We start from the raw sequence: 18,612 nt of genomic DNA on the forward strand, positions 1-18,612 counted from the left end.
CACAACAGCTGACCAGAGATCCCCGAGACCTTCCTGCCTCTGCTTCCCCAGTGCTGGGATTATAAGCATGTGACGCCCTGCCAGGCTTTCATGAAGGGACTGTAGATCACACTCAGACCTGCATGCTCACATGGCAAGCATTTACCAACTGACCATCTCTTAAGTCCAAACATCATGTTCAATAAACAGTCTGAGCAAAATATAAGAGGGCTGGGGGTGTGGTTCAGTTGGCAGAGTGCTCGCCTAGCATGTATGAAGCCCTAAGGTCAATCCTGCACAGTAGTGCACACCTGTATTCTCAGCACTCAGGAGAAGGGGGAGGGGGTGGTGGTCTGGAATTCAGTGGCATTGGCTATATCATGAAGGTCCCAGCTATAACTCTAATAGACTGTTAAAGTAATAATGATAATTAATAATAATAATAATAATAATAATAATAATAATAAAAGAACAAGTAGTTACCATTAGAAAATCTGTTTAAAACAAATACTTGAGACAATCCCAAACTGGGGTTGTCTGCCCCAGTCTTGTATTAAGAATGAAGCATGGGGTACATTCGATGTCTCAGCAGGTAAAAAGCTTTTGCCACCAAGCCTGAAGACCTGAGTTCAATCCCTGGGGCCTATATAGTAGGAGGAGCTCCCAGAAGCTGTCCTGATCTCCACTTGTCCCCTACCTACACACAAATAAATGACTAAATTAAAAAAAAAAAAATGAACGAAACACAATGTGAATTAGTCCTTTTATTTTCATCTATCTGCCACAAATTTACCCAAACATCATTTTGTGTGGTACAATAAGTAATCCTTTTAAAATAAAGGTCATTTTTCAATAATATGAAATCAAGCACATATGTCACATGAAATATTTTAGGAGCTGTCTGCAATTCTTATTAAAGATATAAAAGCTTAGGCTGGAGAAGCGGATGGTCAGCACTTGCCTAGAGTGACTGAAGCCCTGAATCTGACCCACCAATACCACACATGAGCACAAGGGACACCTGAATAAATAAATAAACAAATAAGGGTTTGATGTATGATGCACAGATCATACCATTCCTATTAAATCTGACTAACAAAATTCTGGGTATAACAGGAGATGCAAGCTGTCTTATTGGGTTAATGTGATAAAGACAAAATTGCAACACCATTTTACAAAAAGATAAACTTCTAGAAGCAGAACAGATGGAAAACAAACTCCCAGCAGCAAAATCTGCACCGCCCTGCACCACCATCACCCCAATAAAAACCCTAAGCTATCTCAGTTTACAGAAAATAAGGCTTCATTCAAATTAAGCCAAAGCACAAACCCGTACGCTAAAGCTCAGAAGATCAAATTCAGGGAGAAGGTTCTCAAGAACCTTTTTTTTATAAACTGTTGAACTCGCGAGTTACAACCAAAACAGAGATCAGAATCGGGCAGGTGAAAACACGTGACTTACAGAGCACAGCCACAGCCCCAGACTCGAACATGAGACATTCTTCCTTATGCCTAGTTTCCACTATGAGGCTGAACGGTGGGGGATCCAATTTGTGGTAGATTCGAAATCCTTTGCTGAACGCCATTCTCCTTTCTTCAGAGGCAGCCCTGTGGAAACCAAGTCAATGCACCTGAGGTTTCCTTCTGCTGCAAGGACTGCTAGGCGTCCTCCTGAGGTCCCTCACTGACAAGTTTGATGGGGGTTGGGGGTAGAGAAAAAGAGAGCTCAGGGGTGAACGGTTTATTCCAAAAGATAAGGCGTCACCTTTTTTTTTTTTTTTCTTAACCAAAAGGCAAAAGGAAACGCGTCCAGTTCTCAAGATACGGCAGGACAAGGCAGGGGTTTTTAGCACCGTCGGTCCTGATTTGGATAAGGTGGATTTCCCATTTAATTTATGTTTCCCCAAAGGGAAAATCTGTAGCGTATTTTCAGTTGGGGTTGTTTATCGGCTTCCTGCTTCACGATCTGTCACTACGGGAAGGGAACTGATGGGGAAACTTCAAGCCGATCCCTAGGCGGAATGGGCAAGGGGATGGGAGGGAAGGTTAATCAGGCTGATTCAAAGCTCCTGAGGGGGCCGGAGAGGGACGGGATTATCACACCGCGGACTCTCCAGGGCGGCGGCGAAGGGCAGGGAAAGCCACACAGGTGACTGCCGCCTCCTGCCCAGTCACGAAGCTCACCGTGACGAATGGATCCCACCGCCACTCAACGAGATCCCGGGGAGCCGGGGGGAACTGAGGCACCGGGCGCTTCAGCGCCTCCATTACGCACCGCCAGAGATACCCGGGAGCCTGTGCCGACGGGGTCCTTTCCCGCCCGCTGGGTGACAGCCGCTGTCACGGCAAGCCACCCGCAGCCCCGGGGTCTCCACACAACCCGCCGCCCTCGGCCCTCGGCCGCCTCTCACCGCTTGCGACCCGGCTGCGACGGCCGCCACCGCTCAGGAAGCGTCCACCCGGCCGGCCGGCTGCCCCTGGGTAGAGCCCGGGCCGCTCCCCGCCCCCCGCCCTCCCGCCCGCTGCCTCACCTCTTCCTCCGGCTCCTCCTCCTCCTTCTCCCGCAGCCTCCGCCGCTACAGCCGCCCGAAGCGTCACTTCCGCTCCAGCAGGTCCAGCTCTTCCGCATTGCGCCGCTGCCCAGGCGGAAGGCCCGCCCCTTAGGGTGAAAGGGCGGAGCCGTTTCCGCCCACGCGGGACCGTGCTGCCGAGCAGGGCGCTTACTGGTCACCGGGTTCCTGCGGCCGCCGCGTCCTGGGTCCGTGAAGCGAGCCTCCGTCGCCCCGGGAGTGGGAAGGTGGCACGGCCAGGGGAGCCGGCAGAGGGAGGGTCCGTCCTCCTCGCGTGGAGCCCTGTAGCTCTGCCCTCCCCGCGGGCGACAGGGAGGGACTTCAGGAAAGAGCTGGGGGAGCCCGTGTTGATTCGTGCTCGAGTCGGGCATCAGGACCACCCCCTGCCGCCTCCGCAGACCTGATGGGCGATGGGCGAGTGCGAGGCGGGGGACGGTGTGCACCCCGCGCCGGCTGGGTGGCGCTCGAAGAGCTGTCCATGGTGTCTGTCGTCAGGGAGGCAGCAGGAGGCTGTTCCCTGGCTGTTTCAGTGTGTTCTCCGAGCTCCAGGGGCGATGGAAGAGTGCTCAACCGAATGCAGTGGAGAGTGGGGGAAGCCAGCAACCAGAAACTCCAGGCAGTCAAACAAAACATGGCTGTCACTGTCGATTTGCCAGCCGTGGAATTTTATAACTAAGGGCATCACACTGTTTCAAACTATCTTTTTAAACGAGACATTATGTCTAAAACTTGTGTCCAGCAGAATTATTCTGCCTATACTTCAGAGACAAAAATGGGAGGACATTGTAGTCCCTGGGGCTTTAGAGAGGAATTGAGAATCCAAGGAGCACGGCAATCATGTTCCATTTGCCTTTGCTTTCCCCTAGCCTCTTCCCCTTTTTACTTTCTTCCCAAAAGCACAATTTAAATATGACGTATTGCATAAAAACATTTCCTCTAACATGCTGTCATGTGACTCAACGCTTCTCTATTTTAGAGAAGACAAATCCACCCTAGTTTTAAAATATTAAAAGCAAACTAAACACAAGAGAAGCCACCTCCAGCCAAGGAGATACACACTTGGATTCAGTTCTTAGATCTTTTCACTTAGTCTCCTAAGAACAACTTTTACTTTTTTGTTGTGGTTACAGTAACCACAAGCTTATAATAACAATTGCTTGCTGTGAATTGTGGTTAGCCATTTTTCCCTCCCAAGAAGTGTCCATTTCAGGTGGGGACAGTCCTTTAAATAAAACAGGGATGTTTGAGAGTGGGATTTTTCTTAAGTGTGATGACTGTATATGACATGCACCGACAAAAACGGGTTCAGGAGAGCTGGCCACTGAATTGTAGTACTTTGGAGGTAGCTTTTGTTTTTTGAGACAAAGTAGCACAGAGCCCAGGCTAGTGTGCCAACCATACCTGGTTTACGTGGTGACAGACTGAACCCAAAGCTTCATGCGTACCAGGCAGGCATTCTACAAGCTGGGGGGCATCCCCAGCCCTAGGGATGAACCTTTTTATGACAACTGAAATTACCCCAAGTGGAGCTGTAATCAAACTTGCTTACCCCATCATTCTTTTCACACCAAGAATCCCTGTGAAACTACACCAAAAACTCTTTGTCAAGGTGGAAATCATGGCACTAAGCGCTTTCTAAAGCCAGCCTTCTGCCTATTCTTGGTATCCTGAACTAAGAAAGCGGAGGTCCAAGCTTCTGTTATAATGTCTTTCTTCAAATTAAGCTAAAGCAGCAGTGGTAGGTCTTAGCTTTCCCAAGTCCTTTCAAAATACATTTTTAATTATAAAATAAACCCAAGATTTGAAAAGCATACTAGTGACCTTTGAACATTCCTTATTGTCCCTTTTCTATTTATTATTGTTACAACATATCCAAGTAGCTGCACGTTTTAGCAAACCAGTGTCTATAGTAGACTAACTCAAAATATATAGGCACAGTCTAAAGCTTTGCAAAGAAGCCAATTGTGCTGACTGGAACTGAGCAATGGTGAGGCTGTCAGAATGCTCATACCCTGATTCTTGTCGCTAGCAAACGACAGATGACTGGGTGACCCGAGTCTAAAAAAGTTTTGGATATCTGGTAGACTGTTGTGGTTATACAAGAGACCGAGACGAAATCACAGGTACCGTTTGTTACAAAGGAGGCAGAGGGGAATCAGGTCCCCATGTAGGGGCATGAAGACAAATGGTAGAATGGAGAATTATGACAAACCCAGGTGCACCAGAAACCACTAGAATCTATACGTTGAGCTGAGAACCTTTATAAGATACATGATTCCAGTGACAGTTATTTCCAGTTTTTGGCCTTAAGCACTCAAGAGAGTAGCTGTTCTAAGACACTCAGCTAGTAAATACCAGTGTTATGGCAGCTGAGAATTCCATATTTAGTGCTCTTTACTCATTCAGGAGTGACAACCTCGTCGAGACATAACGAGCACTTTCTATATGCAGTTCTGGTCTCCATTCACCTTGCATCAGACTCCTAGGACAGTGTCCAAGCCTGTTCCTAAGTGTTAGCATAGGCAGTTGGAGCTTATCCAAACAATTACTAAAGCTGGATATAGGAAGAGTGGTTTTATACTGATGGGCTTGGAAACAGTTTAAGGCCCAAATACATATTTGTGTTTGTTTTAATTCATGAGAATGAGTGCTCTGAAATTTAATTTCCCTTAGGAGCCAAGAAAGATTAATAACAACAACAATGACAAAAAAAAAAAAACCAAAAAACAAAAAACACAACCCTCATCCTTAATGAATATGTGGAGATAAGTCATAATACCTCCAGAACTGATGGAGAAAGGAGAGCACAACACTGTCCAAGTGCACACTGGCCTGTTAACAGCCTCACCATATGAACCACTGTATGTATGCTCTGAACTTAGTCACCAGCAAGATACAACAAAAGGCGTGTTTAAAAATTAATTTAATGCTTGGCTAAAGCTTAATTACATATATATTTTTCAAACGATAGTCCTGAATTTCTGAAAAGTTACTCTTCTGAAAATCACAGAATCAGAAAGCATCAACCTTAAAACAAGTTTCTCTGAGTATTTACAGTGTGGTAGAAACATTACAGAATACCATGGATAGTAAATTGCCTGGGTGTGTCTGATCAGCAAGGCATGTTCTTTATTGCATATATAACTCACATATGTGGGATTCAAAACAGGATAGACTAAAGAAATGCATATCTATAGCTGGGCAGGGAAGACAATAGTGAGAAAGGTCAGTCAGCCCAGGCCATGCAGTTAGTTTGTGGCTCATCCTACCCCACACTACTGCATATGTCGCCTCAGGCTCGTATTAAACCCACAGCTGCCTCCAGGGCAGACTCCCAGAAGTCCCACACTCACTCAACGACAAAGTCTTATTTCAGTTTTCATTTTAAGGCAGCACAACTACAGTGACAGCAGTCACTGTGGGGGGTGAAGGTCATCACCTGCCAGCCCTTCAGCTGCTGCAGTGCAGTATTTCCCTAAGATGATTGCTATTGGGTAAGTTCCTGCTGTTAAAAAGCCTCCTCTGTAGAAAAACACTGCAAAATTTCCAGCATGAAAATCCATGGTGGTATAAATATACATGCACACACACACACACACACACACACACACACACACAGACACGCAAAATTATACAACTTACACTAAACACTCATCATTTATAGAGCATACGTAAACGAAGTTAATTTAATGACCATATAAAATACTTCCATAAACAAAATATGACAGGCAGTAAAGAAACATCCATAGACTCCTAGAAATAATCTGAGTTCCTTTCATTCTCAAGAAATCACATTTAAGGACACGGTATTAATATAATGTTTTTGTATTAAAACAAGAATCAGTATATTACAGTTTAAGAAACTTTACATATATACAAAATGTACACACTGGAAATGGCAGCAAAGCAAACACTTTTTGGTCGCAGATCTATTTTCCTTCAATCAGAGACTTGACTTCCTTCACATTGTGGTCACTTGCAACAGATATAGCGTGATCCAAAGCCCGAACGCTTGCAAGAAGTTTTACTATCTGTTTTATATTTTCCCTGAAAGAGATAACAAAATTTGTAATATTATATTGAGATAAAATTTGTTCTTGATTTTACACTAACTTAGAGAATCTGCAGTACAGCCTTCCAAGCATGGATTTTACGTATGGAGAAGAAGACGTGGACGCTACAGCAGGTTTTACAGCATCTGCAGGGCTGGCATATGGTTCACCTGCAAAGATGCTTGCCACCAAACCTCTGTGGAGCCACTCTCCAGATCCCACTAGTGGGAGGAGAGAACCAAAACCTGGAAGCCATCCTGACTGCCCCACGGGCAACACGACAGGTATGTATGTCACTCTCAAAACAACATGAAATGTATGAGAAAAAATTAATCTGTTATCTAGCCACATAAAACAAAACTCATGTGTAAATGATTGGTCCAGGGACAGGAAATTCATTCATATACAGAATAAAACAACTTCATTTAGATAAATGATTTTGATTAATATCTACAAAGAACCCCAGTGTGATCCCAAGCCGCCCTGGAGCGCTGTCTGCTTCCTTCCCAGCCATACAGTCCAGGTCCTTCTGGAGCACAGCTTAACACAAACTCTACTTCACCAACCTATCAAGAGGCAGCCTCCAACTCCTAAATTCATCCACTAAAGCCTATTTCTGCTTTCTTTCTCAGCCCTGCCGTAAGTACTCTGCCTTACTTTGAAGAAACCCTGAAATATGAACATCAGAATTCTTGACTGGATGAGTAAGCATACATCGCTGACTAAGAGGACATACAGCAGGAGCCCCACCCCAAGGTTATGTAGATCAGGGAAAACAGAAGGGACGTCGACCAAGCTCCTTGTCCTGCTGCTATGTGAACCAAGGCTTACAGAGCACTCAGGCTGGCCCTGAGCTCATTTGGAAGCCCAGGCAAGCCTTGAACTTTTGAGAGTCTCCTCCTGACTCAGCCTCCTAATAAGCTGTGGTCTCTGCCTTCCTAGAAAATTTTCATGAAAACCAGACATAAGTTGTTCCCAAACCATCATGAAATGGCCTTTAGTCCACGGTATTATGGATCAAGGTATAGAGTGAAGGCTGGGCTCTTCACACAAGGCTGTATTTCAGTGGGCATTCTTTCTACGTTTACATCTCCATGATGACACCTCAAAGGCCAAGGATCACTGCACCTAAATTCACCCACTGTGAATCTATTCAATTCCTCAGGAGACAAAATTACAACTATTCACTGCTCTAAGACTTACCATAAGTCTTTTTCTAAAAGCTTCCAAATTTAATGTATAGGGATAGCGGGATACAAATTTAAAAAAAATGTGTATCTTGGTAGTTTTGTAACACTAAATAAATGTACAATGAAAGGGAATATGGGGCTGGTGAAATGGCTTGGCACTGACTGCTCTTCTGAAGGTCCCTGAGTTTAAATCCCAGCCACCACATGGTGGCTTATAATGATCTGTAACGAGATTTGACACCCTCATCTGGTGTGTCTAAAGACAGATACAGTGTACTCACATATAATAATAAGTAAATCTTAAAAAAAAAAAGAGAGAATATAATTAGTGTATACCTTACATACACAAATAAAATGAAACTGTTTAAACAATAAACAAGTTAAAATGACTCCACTTAATTACTTAATATCTCTGACAACTAAAGAAACTCTAGATTATCGTTTCATACATTACAATAAAAAACCAAATTACCTTGCATTTCTTTTTTCCACATCAGAGCACCCAATACTGTTCCTGTAAATTGTATCTGCTAAATGTACAAGATATCGGCAAAAATTTTCTAACTGAGAAATAGTTCTTTCTCCTTTCAGATTCACAAACCACTGTTTAGGGAAACAGTTGATTACCTGTATAGAAGATGCAAATAAAATAGTTATAACATAATGAAAATACCAAAAGTTAAAGCTACATGATGGTTAAGACTTAATACTATATAAGGTATCTTTTAAAAACCCTGACTCCTCATATTAACTATACCAATAAGCCTGATTTTTCACAATGGATCACACACTCAAAACAAGTTACTTTACCAAGTATTTAAACAGTCATAAAATTGGTAACTGGTTGCCCATTTTCTTTCCGTTATCCAATATGACTTAAGCAAACCAAGTCCCCTTGGTAAAATTCCCTGTATCAACATGGTCTTATAGTCTCCTCCTTCCCGAGTACGTCAGTGATGGCAGCACCCACAGAGGCTTGTGAAAGCCCAGTTAGCCCACAGTAAGAGTGAGCCTATCTATCTATCTATACAAGAGGTCCAGTGCACGCACGAGTCTTAACCCAGCCCACAGAGCACTGTAACCGTCTGCCTTAGTGCCAAGAATTAAGAAGGATGAGACTGGTTCCCTCAAGAGAAGACAGTTTACTTTGGTCAGTCATTATCCAAACATGTAAAAAAAAAACATGCTCACCATTAAAAGAACAAGGGGTTACTACACGAATGGCTTATCCCAGGGACAAAGCAGGTATAAAATGAGCCGAAATCTCTGATTCAAGAAAGAGAGCACTTACTTAAGAGGGGACATACTATAAAGCTCCAGAAGTCTTCTAAGAGATAAAACCACACAGGAAACTGAACAATCGCATCCAAAAGATGCAGAACTTGAATCTAGTGGAGAGATCTTAGACAAACTCACACCAAGAGGTCATTACAAAATAACTGGCCTGTCCCCTTCAAAGGTGTCGGTTGTAAACATAAAGAAAGAATGAAGTCCTCTTGTAGATCAAAGGAGACTAAAGAGACTTGTTAATTAGATAATCTGGTGTTTACTTTTGGTGAGTGGAGAATATTTTACATGACTGAAAATGGACATTGGGACGGGTCGCTAAGGACTAGGGAATAGTCATTATCAGTGTGAATGCCCAGATATTGATGCTCTGGCCTGGTCCTGAGGAGTAATTTTCAGGTTTGTAGGAAATATACACAAATATATTTGAAGTAGTGAGGCTATGTGTCAAAGAGATTTGGTCTGATGAGGTTCTAAAGTTAAAAACAAAAACAAAACAACCACCTGTGCTGGATGAGGTGACATGCACCTTCAATCCCAGCACTTGGGAGGCAGAGGCAGGCAGATCTCTCTGAGTTTAAGGCCAGCCTAGTCTACACAGTGAGTTCCTGGACAGCTAGGAATACAAAGTGAAACCCTGTCTCTGAAAAAACCAAAACCCTAACAAACCAAAAAACTCACAACAAAAGAACAAACAAACAAAACCTCCTGCTACTAGCAGATTTATATTAATTAATTTAGTAATTGTTATGACTATTAGTGATTATTAAAAATATATATTTAAGCCAGGCATGGTGGCTCACATCTTTAATCCCAGCACTTGGGAGGCAGAGGCAGGCAGATTTCTGAGTTCAAGGCCAGCCTGGTCTACAGAGTGAGTTCCAGGACAGAGAAACCCTGACTCGGGAAAAAAAAATTATATATATATATATATATAAATAAAACTATCAAACTATGTAACTCATGACTATAAGTAGAAAACCTAACAATATTAAAACTATTTATTTTTGTTTTTCAAGACAGGGTTTCTCTGTGTAGTTCTAGCTGTCCTGGAATCTTATATAGATTAGGCTGGCCTTGAACTCAGAGATCCACCTGCCTCTGCCTTCTGAGTGCTGGGATTAATGGCATGAGGCACCCCCCACTTACTCTGTTAAAATTATTCAAGTGAGAGGGAAAAAAAGGCTCTTCTGAATTGCTCAAAACAATCAACTATGAAGAAAACTCCTAAAATAAAAATTTCATTGATATCTAGAAAAACACCCAAAGAACCACAAATATAGACAGATAGATTTTCATGTATCATTCCTTGGCCTCTTGGTTAAGATCAACTGTCTATTTCTTGGGTTAGAAAGAAATGTTTAGGACTACCTGGGCAGTTTAATAACTACAGCAGGTCCAACTGTCAAAGGAGGTTTATATAACTCCTATTCTTCAGGCAAAGAAGCTGAACTCGCCCTGATGGGTGTGCTTTAAACTACAGCATGAGTTACCCAACTCACATTTTGGGCTTTTCTGATGCTGTCATCTCCGTATTCTGAGTTCTGAAAAGCCATAAGGATGTATCTGTTTAACAAGCCATCTATTGATAACTCCTGAAGAGTTTTGTTTGAGAAAATGCCATACCACTGAAGAAAATTTCCCAATAGCTAAAAAGAAGAAAAAAAAAATGATTAACAGGCAATACCAAGCAATTATTCTTAAGTACAAAGTGAAGTAGTTATATAGTAATACAGCAAACGCAGTGTGATGGACGGTGCCTTGTGTTAGAAAGCACTTCTGAGCTATCTGAGTGCTTCCTACAATAAAAGCTACTCTTGCTCACCGTGTATAAAATGAAATGCTGTCATGAAATGAAGCCTCATCCCACCCAACCATACCAATGTCTAGTTTCCCCACTCATTTCCACTGCAGTAAACAGCAGGCAGCACTCTGTAGCCAAAGACTCAGGCCAGAGGCACCCAGGTCACCTTGATCACTCTGGCTCCACCTCCACCCAACCTGCGCTTTTCAGCACTCCATAGTTCCTGCACTGACGCTCAAGTGTACTGCGGTGTCTTTTCCCCAGCAGAGGTCCAAACAGAAACAAGCCTAGACATGATTTGAGTATCTCCATTCAATTTTTCTTAAGGACAACACAAAACTAGTCCCCTTTAAAAGAAAAATCATTACACACATAGAGACTTGAGGGCATGCAGAATTAATTTCTGTTAAGAAGAGCTATTCAAAGGCAGACTGGCCTGAGCTAGATTCCCGACTTGTATTACCAATGGAATGACACTGCAGGTCAGACTGTGTCTCCCTGACCTATACAAAGAACAACAGTGATAGTGTCTACTTGACAGAGTCATTCTGAGGTTTCAAGATAAAGGGTGCGGCACAATAGAGAGATAGCAAAAATGTTCCAATTTTCATTATCCCCCATCCTCAACCTACTTCAACCCATTTGTTCTATACAGCACACACAGTCATCTTCAAAATGGCAATTTGTTTCTGTCCTTTCCATGCTAAAAATCACCCATGACTCTCATATCCATACTCTACTAACTTTCAACTAGGGCTGAAATTCAACTCAAAGCAGAAAGGATTGTCTTCACAACAAATATTGCTGTAACAAAGAGGGATTTCATCCAGGCCTTACATCTAAAATAAAAAGGTATTTTATTTAATTTCATTTTGTATATATGGATGTTCTGCATGTATGCCATGTCTGTGCACCATGTTTGTGTGGTGCAAGAGGAGGCAGCTATGGATCTCCATGCTGGTGCCTAGGTTCTCAGTGCTCTTAACCCCAGAGCCATCTCTTTAGCCTCTAAAGTTAACTGTAAACACATAACACAGCTAAATGTAAAACCTAAAACTATGAAACTTCTAGCTACAGGAGAAAAACTTCATGGTTCTCTATAAGGAAGGCATTTCTAAGTATGGCTTCTAAAGCACAAAGAACCCACGCAGGCAGGGGACAGGTGAGCCGTGCAGCGGTGAGAACCCCACTCAGGCTCAGCTGGGTCCATTACCCAGTGTGCAGCATCGTCATGACTGCTGCAGCATCAACTCAGTGCAGCACTGAGGAGGGGAGAGCGCAGGAGTTCAAGATCAGCCTGGGCTGCACAGCAAGTCTGAAATGGGCCTGGGCTACATGAGACCTCAATTCAGCAGCAACGAAAACCCACAAGAACTTTTACCCTTGAAATAAATGAGAAACTAAAAGACAAGCCAGACAAAGTTTAAAAATCATCTCCACTTCATTTTCTCCAGAGTTTAGAACTCTACGCATAAGAGGAAAACATGAGCCAAAGTCCTGAGAACAACAGAGGCACGGTGAGCACAGGAACAGGGCTCACCACCACTCATCAACCCAGCAGACGGAGGGCACAGAGCGAACAGAACCCTCTCCACACTGCTGCGGACACACACCACACAGCCTCTCCTGGTTTCCCTCAGAGGGCTGAAATGAGAACACCGACTGCAGAGATCCCCACAGCATCTCCCTCATTACTCCAACTGAAAACCATTTCAAGTCTTCAAATTAGGAAATGAGTTAAACAAAGGAAAGCTGAACTTACAGCTCCCTCAGCAGCAAAAAGCAGCAAACCACTGCTAACAGGAAATGAAAGTGAATGTCAAACACACCCAAGGAGACGAGCCAGCCTCACACGGCTCCCTGTTGTATAGCTCCACTAATAGAACCGTGGAACACAAGCAGGTTGGGAGGTCAGGGCTAAACTACAAAGGGGACAAATGTATAAAACGCACAGAACTGGAGTGAGTGAGTGAGTGAGTGTAAATTACCAGAGGAGAGGCACCCAGACAGAACCTCATAGCTTGCTCTAACCTTGAGGGTGAAGACGAGCTTTCTCCAGGATGCTCCTGCTTCCCTACTCCCGCCTTCAGGCACTCATCTCCATCTTCATCCACACCCGCTCTCCTTTACCTGGAGTCTACTTAAGTCCCTTGCATCACACTCCAGGATCACCTCCAGGGAGGGAGAGGATCCCCAATGGCTCCCTGGGGCCCTTTCTCATCAGTGGGCTGTCTACCTACAAACTGTGCTGTGCTGTAAACCTCCTAGAAGGCTTCTGTCCCAGCCATGCTGCCCCGACTCGGGAGAAGAGAGTGCTCTAGTTGCTCAATGCGCTACGTTCTGTTTTCACTAAGCTGTGGTCTATAGTTGAACAGTTTGTGAGACTGCATAGGCCTTACTTTCAAAATTCCCTGTGAAAATATCAAACTGAAATAAACATTTGAAATAATACTTGGTTGTAAAATGAAAGTGTGTGTATGTCTCAGAGATATAAACCTGAGTTAATAAAAGACAAAAATTGTCTCAAAATATAGTACATGAAGTCCAAAAAAATTACATATTTTTAGATAGTCTCTGATTACATACCTTAACAGACGACCAAAACTGTCGTTGAAAAAATAAGTAAGGCCCAGAATTTTTATTTTCTAAGACACTGAAAGAGAAACGAAGCACAATCAAATGTTTGTAAGTAAATAAATGCCAAATGCCGCTTCATCCCGATCAGTAAGATAAATGCTGCTTCATTCTGATCAGTAAGAACGTCCTCAAGTAACGGGGTCAGGAAAACGACCCAGCAGTGTGCAGCAGCAGTGAGGCTCTGGCACGAGGGCCAGCTTAGCATTCACCTCAGAAGAGAGGGAGAGAGGGAGGGAGATGGAGAGAGAGAGGGGAGGGGAGAGGGATAGGAGGAAAGAAGACAGAGAGAAGGAAAGAGGGAGCTGCAAAAAGAGGGAAGAGAGAGGAAGGGAGCGAGTCTGAAGGCCTGTGAAGTCAAATATACTGAAGGAAACAAACAACAACTCAATTTTAAACTATTTTAAGAACATTATTTGCTATATTCTGTTCAAAACAATTCCTCCACCTCTCTGGGTAATTTTATACTACTCAGGCACAGTTTATACGTCAAGCCACCTTTATTTTTCTAATCTAGACCCTGAAAGCAAATATAGAATGTTGCATCTCATGTTCGTATGGCTTACTTACTTTTTGGGATATAGGGGCATAAATACATCATCATCTAAAGTTCTTCTCATCCTCAGTAAAAGAGCTTTAAGGTATACCTACGGAGTGAGAAGAAGTACATTTGAATTTGTTAAAAAAATTTAATACAATTCTACCAGATAATCTTTCAACAATTAGTAATCAATACAGTCATTTACCAATTTTAATATTCCAAATCTACTATATGAAAATTTAAAATCAACATACTTTATTTCAACATAAGGTTACCTGAGACCCAACAATGATAAAGCCTTTCCCGATCGGCTCAGTGAAAGCAGTGATTTTACGGTTGGCATTAACTGTAAGTGTATCTGGTTATTTTAAAATATGCTATTTAAGTCCCAATTATCAATTATGAACTAATCTACTGGTTTTACTTTCTATTCTCCCCCAAAGTTTTTACTGGAATGTTTGATTGGGAGAACCAGAAGTGGGCTGTGCTACTGAGTAGACTAATGGCATCTTTCTTCCATGGAAATTTGTACAACTGAAAACTAACAGCTAACTGTACATACTTCAGGTTTTACAGCCAGATTACCTAACTAGGAGAATCAGCAGCCTGGCTGACTCAGGATAACCACCCATTCTCTTAAACTCTGGCTCATTTTCAAAAGAAGAAAACAACCTTGCCAAGCATGGGACCTGAAGTACCTGCGTGTTTTTATTGTCTGCATTGACTACTGAGGGGTAGCCATTTATTAATTTCATTGTGATTCCAACCATCCTTGAAGTCTGTGTTGTAGAAAAGGGATCCCACATGGTTTCAGCTATCACTATTAAGAAACAAAAGACAAGATGTTAAAATGTAGAAAAATGACAGCTTTTTTTTTTAATGATTTATTTATTATGCATACAGCATTCTGGCTGAAAGTACACCTGCAGGCCAGCAGAGGGCACCAGATCCCATTACAGATGGTTGTGAGCCACCATGTGGTTGCTGGGAATTGAACTCCGGACCTCACTGATTAATGGATGTTACCCCAGAAGCTCAGAATCCTTCTTAGAAGGGGAACAAAACACCCATGGGAGGAGTTACAGAGACAAAGTTTGGAGCAGAGACTGAAGGAACTACTATATAAAGACTGCCCCACCTGGGGATCCATCCCATAAACCACCACAAACCCACCAAACCCAGACAGATGGCAGATGCCAACAAGAGCTTGCTGACCGGAGCCTATATAGCTGTCTCTTGAGAGGCTCTGCCAGTGCTGAACAAATACAGAAGTGGATGCTCACAGAGCACAAGGTCCCCAATGAAGGAGCTAGAGAAAGGGCCTAAGGAGCTGAAGGGGTTTGAAGCGCCCTAGGAGGAACAACAATATGAACTAACTAGTACCCCCAGAGCTCCTTGGAACTAAACCACCAATCAAAGAAAACACATGGTGGGACTTGTGGCTCTAGCTGCATATGTAGCAGAGGATGGCCTAGTCAGTCATCAATGGGAGGAGAGGCCCTAGGTCCTGTGAAGGTTCTATGCCCCAGTATAGGGGAATGCCAGGGCCAGGAAGCAGAAGTGGGTGGGTTGGGGAGCAGAGGGAGGTGGGAGGGGATAGGGGATTTTCGAAGGGGAAACTAGGAAAGGGGATAACATTTGAAATGTAAAGAAAGTAATAAAAAAAGAAAAGAAAAATCAATACAACAACAACATAAAACTAAGTCTTAAAATAAAACATCTTTACTAGGTTAAAAAAAAAGGAAATGAACTCAGGTCCTCTGGAAGGAAGAGCAGCTAGTGCTCTTAACCTCTGAGCCATCTCCACAGCTTACTTTTAATGCCAGATAGTTAGTTCTTTACTCATAAATACCAGTATTTATTTTGTGCTTTATAATACAAACTTCAGAATTTGTTCATTTAAAAAAGGCCAGGGTTTAGTGAAGCCCTAGCGGCCTTCGGTCAGTATCAATGCTGGAGCCGTGGCACATCCACCAGCTGCTGGCCTTACAGAAGGGCAGCACTGTGTCTGATCATCCTTTGTCCTATGAATTAAGGATTCTGAGGGAGAAATGTGGAGAGGCGCATGTTACTCAGAGAAAAGAGAGGGGGAGAAGGCTCCTCCATCCCAGATCTTATTTACACAACCAAAATTTCTATTTAAATTTCACTTTTACTTTTTTTTTCAGTTTAAAATAGGTTCCTGTATCAGTAAATGCTAATCTTTCAAGATAATTGTCAAAAGAGATGTGTATGACTCCCTCATAATATTCGGTTTGGCATCAAGCAATCTTGAATCTCTGAAAGAAACCTATTGATCAATTACTGCTCCAAGTATAGGTCCCTGTAAAGTGGCCTTCAAGCCTCAAGCTAATCCTTTTCTATCCTCTAACATCCTTGGACCAGGTGACACCTGACACCTAACATTGGTTATGTAACGTCTGTGATAAAATGGTCACTGGTCTAGGAACACTAGGCACATCTGAAAGCCCACGTGCTGAGCCCCGCCCCCGCCCCGCCCCGGCTACCTGTCAGCTTGGGGAGAATGACCTTCTCCACAATGGTGGGCAGCAGAGCAACGTCAGCCTCATCCTTCTCCTGCTCTCGGTCTTCACAGCCATAGAACAGCAGAGATTCAAACCACAGCATGGTTTCAAAGTCACGGCATTTTGCCTAAAACATATTACAAACATTACTCAAACACTTACAACTTTTGGAGGAGAGATTTTAAAAAACCTTATTTAAAACAGATTAGTATCAGATACAGTTTATCTTAATTGATTATCAACTATGCTGTATCTCCCTTTGTAGCTTTACGGCAAAAAGTACCCAACACCTGAGCTACACTGCTTTTGAACATTGCTAAGAACCACCCACCTCAAGAGGAGTCCAGGTGAGAAGCTGAAGTCTGATTAGGGGGTTGAACAGTTTGGGCAGACAAAGACCAATATAAGCATCCTTATAGGACATGTAGTATTTTGAACGCCATGCTTCAAACTGTGCTTTAATGCAGTCAATTGAATAGAAACTCTCAAGGACATCTTCAAAAACTTTGCTAGACTCTTTCAAAATTCGATCTAGAAAAGAATTTACAAACAAACAAAGTTTAGAGCAGCAGACCCGCAGCAGCAGGACACTACCGTGCTCACAGGACACAGCAGTAGACTCTTGTCACGGGTGGAATGGCTCAGCAGAGAATGGTGCTCGAGCCCACGCCCACTGCTTGAGAACCCTCTTCAGAACCCACATGCAAACAGGAGAACTGGACCCAAGTCTTATGGGTGAAGTGTCGTCATGATGTCTAGAGTGAAATAGACGCACACACAAAGACAAGGAAAGGCAGGAAAGTATCTGCATCTTCAATCTGGACCAATGCTGGACAGCATCACTCTTTCAAATTTCCCCATGTCCAAGATGTTCAATATAACAATGTTGGAAGTCAGGTGTGGCAGGACACATCTGTGATCCCAGTACTTAGGAAGCAGAGGCAAGAAGACCAGGAGCTTGAGTAGGTAACAAGTTGAAAGTCAGCTTGGGCACAAAATGAGCAGAATCTAGCCTGGGCTGTGAATCCCTGTTTCAAAAATCCAAAGTCAGAGAAACTGGGCCTGGCAACACAGGAAAGCTGAGACAGGAGTCACAAGTTAAAGGCCAGTCTGGGTAATTCAGACAACTTGTCTTAAAATTTATTTTTAAAAGGCTGAGACTATATAGCTCAGTAGAACTTAAATTTAATTCCTAGCACACCTCAATGGGGTGGAGTGGGGGATGAAGGAAGTAACATAATCCCAAATGAGCACAGTCAGTGGGAGGACGTGAGCTACTTAGGGAGCATTCACAAAGGCCCAGCATAGACTTGTGCCAACTACTACTCCCGGCTGAATTACTCTCCAGGAGGCCCTCTCCAGGCTGAGAGCTAGCTTACTTCAGCCTTAACTTTCAGACCAGACAGCTTCAGTACTGCGGACCACAGGCTCCGGTACATGGCTCTGTTCCTTTAAAATTCCAGTTCTGAAGACTAAAATCACTATACAAGTATTAATTAAATCTCCAAATGTTGACTCTAGTTTTGAAAACTGTAAGTCTGAAAAAAAAAAAAAAGGATATAAAACAGTACCTCACTGCAGAAGACAAAAATTGTGACCATTTTATAACTAAAGGCCACAAGAGCAAAAGCTCTTCCTCAGAGCTGACAGCCTGAACTCACTCCCTGAGTCTCCACGGTGGGTGAAGGAGAGAACCAACTCTCTGAAGTTACCCTGGCCTCCACAGCCCAAGTTGGCATGCAGACACACGCACAAATAAATAAATGTATATTTCAAAAAGTTTTTAGTAAAAAATAGAATTTTTTTAAAAGCACACCCACGTAGAGAACAATTTGATGAGTCTCATTTCCAATTAAAAGCCTAACCTTTCTCCAGATTGAAATTAGTAATATCTGTAGACGTCTCTTCATCATCACTGGACAGGCCTTCCAGGTGATCTGCCATCTGACCGGTTTGCTCTCTGGCTTGCCTACGGCGAGTCCTAGATAACAAAGATTTGATTTGTGAATTTAATTAAGGGATTCCAGCTT

General features: G+C 43.1%; 2 protein-coding genes and 1 long non-coding RNA gene across 35 annotated transcripts in view; 1 reads left to right on the forward strand and 2 right to left on the reverse strand.

Annotated features, from left to right (window-relative positions):
• Synj1 (synaptojanin 1) overlaps positions 1–5,145 on the reverse strand; it is a 77,636-nt gene extending 72,491 nt beyond the window's left edge. For 26 of the 32 annotated variants that reach the window (XR_876128.3, XM_030248904.1, XM_030248902.1 and 23 more), the window contains exons 1-2: positions 2,511–5,145; positions 1,442–1,587 (exon numbers count right to left, since the gene is read on the reverse strand). Coding sequence is in view for 31 of the 32 variants with exons in the window: in XM_030248904.1 (XP_030104764.1) it covers positions 1,442–1,587; positions 2,511–2,920 (556 nt within the window). In the remaining variant the exon portion in view is untranslated. Of the gene's footprint in view, positions 1–1,441; positions 1,588–2,390 lie in introns of all 32 variants that reach the window. The other 6 variants (XM_030248906.1, XM_030248905.1, XM_011246084.1 and 3 more) reach the window with 2 other exon arrangements.
• On the forward strand, positions 2,667–7,921 carry 4930404I05Rik (RIKEN cDNA 4930404I05 gene). The gene is made up of 3 exons (NR_028368.1): positions 2,667–2,737; positions 6,667–6,885; positions 7,234–7,921. It is a non-coding gene; the product is annotated as an RIKEN cDNA 4930404I05 gene (long non-coding RNA).
• Paxbp1 (PAX3 and PAX7 binding protein 1) overlaps positions 5,455–18,612 on the reverse strand; it is a 30,343-nt gene continuing 17,185 nt past the window's right edge. For both annotated transcript variants that reach the window (NR_152264.1, NM_026110.2), the window contains exons 10-18: positions 18,448–18,563; positions 16,914–17,113; positions 16,565–16,709; positions 14,756–14,877; positions 14,087–14,163; positions 13,469–13,535; positions 10,581–10,727; positions 8,264–8,418; positions 5,455–6,596 (exon numbers count right to left, since the gene is read on the reverse strand). Coding sequence is in view for 1 of the 2 variants with exons in the window: in NM_026110.2 (NP_080386.3) it covers positions 6,479–6,596; positions 8,264–8,418; positions 10,581–10,727; positions 13,469–13,535; positions 14,087–14,163; positions 14,756–14,877; positions 16,565–16,709; positions 16,914–17,113; positions 18,448–18,563 (1,147 nt within the window). In the remaining variant the exon portion in view is untranslated. The remainder of the gene's footprint in view (positions 6,597–8,263; positions 8,419–10,580; positions 10,728–13,468; positions 13,536–14,086; positions 14,164–14,755; positions 14,878–16,564; positions 16,710–16,913; positions 17,114–18,447; positions 18,564–18,612) is intronic.

The sequence above is a fragment of the Mus musculus genome, chromosome 16, assembly GCF_000001635.26.
Source record: "Mus musculus strain C57BL/6J chromosome 16, GRCm38.p6 C57BL/6J".
NCBI lineage: Eukaryota > Metazoa > Chordata > Mammalia > Rodentia > Muridae > Mus > Mus musculus.